Consider the following 4779-nt stretch of genomic DNA (forward strand, 5'->3'; position numbering starts at 1 on the left):
TCTTAAGAGCCCAATTGATGAGATAAAAATAGGAACAACGCAACAGTGCAGTCATGTGGATTGTGGGAAGTCAGGACTTATTTCTCCGATCATGTGAAAACAGAAATTCCCAAACCTCCGTCGAACTCCATTACACAGAAAGTAGAAGAAGTAGAAGTATCATGTTATCTCATGACAAAATTAACCTGTTAAAGTGAAACTCACGAGACAATTATCTTTCAGAACTGTTCTGGTTTTAAGGCTGATGTTTTGCTTGAGTCATTAGCGCTCTCATGAGGTCATTACCAGCTGTTTTCAAAATTATTGGATATAGCCTAGCGTACCCAAATCTGCCGACAACACTGCAGACCTAAACAAGACGGGGTGCCGACAGCGCCGCAGACCTAAACAAGATGGGGTGCCGACAACGCCGCAGACCTAAACGAGACGGAGTGCCGACAACGCCGCAGACCTAAACGAGACGGGGTGCCGACAACGCCGCAGACCTAAACGAGATGGGGTGCCGACAACGCCGCAGACCTAAACGAGACGGGGTGCCGACAACGCCGCTCTTTGACAGTTTACCTAATAAGCTAATGTTAGCTTAACAATAACTCCAATATGTCATAAGTCATACGTGGCTGAATTCTAATTTTAAGAGCTAATTACCAAACAGAACACTGATAGCTATGTTTTAGTCTCAAAACTCAAACTATCGTTGAATTAAAGCAAAAATAAAAAAATATATGTCAAATGAGTGTCTTTATTCCTCTTTCAGGATATGTACATATTGCACACGGGGCGGCAGCTTATACAATATAAATATACAGTTATATTATGACCGTTATTATTATTATGCATCATATAACATAAAACACATTCAGCATCTACGATTGTTTCTGTCGCACAGAACAAAAAATGATTTAGCTGAAGTCCAATCAGAGAGTTTGTCCATTTACTTCCTCCGAAAGCTTCAAACGGAAAACGTTCAGGCGTCCGAAATAACAAAAACACTGAAAAAGACGTTCGGTCCCAGAAGTTTCTGTTGAATCCAGCGTTAGTTTCCAGATCAAATCTGAGCAGCGATCCTCCTCCTCCTCCTTCCAGCCAGAAAAATAATCCTGCCGTGTTGTTAGAAACCAGTAGAATCACCACGAATAGAAATCCTGGTTGAGTTCAGCAGAGTAGAGTCCAGTAGAATACAGCACAGCACAGCTGAGGTGAGTCTGGTTGTTTTAACTGGGTTTAAAAAAATAGAGTAAAGTAGAAAAGAGTCCAGTACAAGAGAAGATTTCAGTTGAGTCGTAGAAGAGAATAGAGTAGAGAGACGGGTCAAATAAAAGTGTGAGTAGAGTCAGGAAATAGAATAGAATAGAAAACATCCTGATGGGCGGCAGTGAACTGAAGTCATCTGGTGCAGTAGACGGCTGGAGAACCTCCTCTGCTCGTCAGTGGATGGACCTCGTTAAGAGGCGGCTATAACGAGAGACAAAGAAGGAACAATTAAAGGAAAGCTTTAACAAAAATAAACCAAACTACATTTCCCATGATGCAACTCTAAAACTGAGGGTTTTATAGGAATGACGTGCAGGCTCTGTGAAACTACAGATTACAGACCCTAGAGTCTGCAGGTTCCACATGTTCTACAGGTTCTATACATGATACAGTCCACATCCTGCAGGTTCTATAGGCTCTTTTAAGGGTTTTACAGACTGTAGGTTCTCTGTAGTTTTACTGTCTCTGCATGGTCTATATAGTATTAAAGGAACCACAGGTTCTAAAGATTTTACAGAATCTACAAGTTCTACAAGCTCCACATATTCAGGTTTGCTTGGTTCTACCGGATCTATAGATATTAGGTTTAAGATGTTCCACAGTCTCTATGTTCTACTGATTCTACAGACTCTATGCTCTATAGGTTTTACTGGCCTTAGTAGAACCTGTAGAGCATAGATGGACTCTATAATTAACAGGTTCTACATACTCTATTTTCTGCAGGTTTTATAGTCTCTGTAGTACCTATAAACCCATAGAACCAGAACAACTCTAGGTTCCACAGGTACATAACTCAACAGGTTCTACAGACTCAAGGTTCTACTGATTCTACAGACTCTATGCTCTATAGGTTCTACAGACTCTATAGGTTCTACTGAGCTCAGACTCTATAGGTTCTACTGATTCTACAGACTCTATGCTCTATAGGTTCTACTGAGCTCAGACTCTATGCTCTATAGGTTCTACTGAGCTCAGACTCTATAGGTTCTACTGAGCTCAGACTCTATGCTCTATAGGTTCTACTGAGCTCAGACTCTATAGGTTCTACTGAGCTCAGACTCTATGCTCTATAGGTTCTACTGAGCTCAGACTCTATAGGTTCTACTGAGCTCAGACTCTATGCTCTATAGGTTCTACTGAGCTCAGACTCTATAGGTTCTACTGAGCTCAGACTCTATAGGTCCTACTGAGCTCAGACTCTATGCTCTATAGGTTCTACTGAGCTCAGACTCTATAGGTTCTACTGAGCTCAGACTCTATAGGTTCTACTGAGCTCAAACTCTATGCTCTATAGGTTCTACTGAGCTCAGACTCTATAGGTTCTACTGAGCTCAGACTCTATGCTCTATAGGTTCTACTGAGCTCAGACTCTATAGGTTCTACTGAGCTCAGACTCTATAGGTTCTACTGAGCTCAGACTCTATGCTCTATAGGTTCTACTGAGCTCAGACTCTATGCTCTATAGGTTCTACTGAGCTCAGACTCTATAGGTTCTACTGAGCTCAGACTACATGTTTAAGGAAGAGAAAGTCTGAAAGATGTTCCGAGGCCTGAAGCTGATAAAGTTCATGGTTCCGTTATCCGTCATTATGATGTTCTACCTGTTCTGACCTTTGACCTCTGTAGTTGTGGTTCCCGGTGGTTCAGGTCTAAGATCTATGTGGTTCTAGTGTCCAGCAGGACTAGAGTACAGTATGTTTCAGATGTATATAATGGTCTGTATACACAGAGTCTCACCGTGTGTTTATCTCTCGGAGCAGCGAGGGCTGTTGGCCAGTCGAGTCAGCAGACGAGCACATCTTTTATAATCTGAGAACATCAGAGAGAGTAGGACCGGCGGTTAATATTTAATAAAACAGATACAATCTGGAGATGGAGGGTCACAAGGCCCAGGACGGGGTTTTAGTCTCGACCAGCACAGAGGAACCCCCTCCAGCTCCAGCTGTCTGTTTGATCTGTGTTGGCTAAAAGAATCATGTGAATTAGTTCATTAAATCATTAAATCACACGTTTCACGGCGTTTACGTCACAATCTAAAAATACTCCACCTGGTTTAGTAAAGTTTAAAATATTCATCTATTCAACTTTAAATTCACCCAAGAAATAAATACACATTATACTTTCATTAAACTAAATACTGGATACTAGTCTTTTAAAAATGAGGGGTACAAATACACAACACAACAGGAAAACACATACAGCAACAGTCTGTTATACATAGCAACAGTCTGTTATACATAGCAACGGTCTGTTATACATGGCAACGGTCTGTCACACATAGCAACGGTCTGTCACACATAGCAACGGTCTGTTATACGTAGCAACGGTCTGTTATACATGGCAACGGTCTGTCACACATAGCAATGGTCTGTTATACATAGAAACGGTCTGTTATACGTAGCACGATCTGTCACACATAGCAACGGTCTGTTATACATAGCAACGGTCTGTTATATGTAGCACGATCTGTCACACATAGCAACGGTCTGTTATACATAGCAACGGTCTGTTATACATAGAAACGGTCTGTTATACGTAGCACGATCTGTCACACATAGCAACGGTCTGCTATACATAGCAACGGTCTGTTATACATAGCAACGGTCAGTTATACGTAGCAACGGTCTGTTATACATAGCAACGGTCTCTTATACATAGCAAAGGTCTGTTATACGTAGAAACAATCTGTCACACATAGCAACGGTCTGTTATACGTAGCAACGGTCTGTTATACGTAGCAACGGTCTGTTATACGTAGCAACGGTCTGGTATACGTAGCAACGGTCTGGTATATGTAGCAACGGTCTGTCACACATAGCAACGGTCTGTTATACCTAGCAACGGTCTGTCACACATTGCAACGGTCTGTTATACCTAGCAACGGTCTGTTATACGTAGCAACGGTCTGTTATACGTAGCAACGGTCTGTTATATGTGGTAACGGTCATATAAATAATAAACTGTCAGATTTCTGTTGTTTCTGTTCTAACAGTTTAACTGACTGGTCCTCGTCTTCTTTCTCTGGTCGTCGGTTCGATTCCCTTCAGTGTTACTGTGTCGAGTTTGTTCCAGATCAACAACAGGATACGACTTGTTTTAACACACACACACACACACACACACTCACACACACACACACACACACACACATAAACACACACATTTCTGTTCACACTTTCCCTGCTAGATAAACACAGCGCTGCACGCTTGATTTAAGATCACAGGAGCTGCTGCTGTTCTGACACGATTACTGATGTACGAGTATGAAGGTGTGTGTGTGTGTGTGTGTGTGTGTGTTAGTGTGTGTTTGTTAGTGTAGGTGTGTGTGTACTCACAGGCAGGTATTGTGCAGTCTCTGGTGTTGTGGTAAAGTCGGTGGAAATGTTTCCTGCACTTTGGGTTGAAGTAAAGAGGACCTGAGGACGGAGAGAGAGACACCCGTCAGAAATACTGCTCTCTGATTGGACGGGAGGCTGTGACGTCGCATCTCATTAGCTCTGATGGCGTTCATACCTGTCAGGTGTT

The 4779-nt window shown here is 42.2% G+C and overlaps 1 protein-coding gene across 2 annotated transcripts in view; it reads right to left on the bottom strand.

The window, feature by feature from the left end:
* Positions 1 to 724: 724 nt before the first annotated feature.
* alkal2b (ALK and LTK ligand 2b) overlaps positions 725 to 4779 on the bottom strand; it is an 11214-nt gene continuing 7159 nt past the window's right edge. For both annotated transcript variants that reach the window (XM_037762141.1, XM_037762140.1), the window contains 4 exons: positions 4768 to 4779; positions 4590 to 4670; positions 2992 to 3063; positions 725 to 1455 (listed from right to left, as the gene is read on the bottom strand). The exon at positions 4768 to 4779 is cut by the window's right edge and continues 42 nt beyond it. In XM_037762141.1, the coding sequence (XP_037618069.1) occupies positions 2999 to 3063; positions 4590 to 4670; positions 4768 to 4779 (158 nt within the window). In that variant the 3' untranslated portion in view covers positions 725 to 1455; positions 2992 to 2998. The remainder of the gene's footprint in view (positions 1456 to 2991; positions 3064 to 4589; positions 4671 to 4767) is intronic.

This window comes from Sebastes umbrosus, chromosome 24 (genome assembly GCF_015220745.1).
Source record: "Sebastes umbrosus isolate fSebUmb1 chromosome 24, fSebUmb1.pri, whole genome shotgun sequence".
NCBI classification, from domain to species: domain Eukaryota; kingdom Metazoa; phylum Chordata; class Actinopteri; order Perciformes; family Sebastidae; genus Sebastes; species Sebastes umbrosus.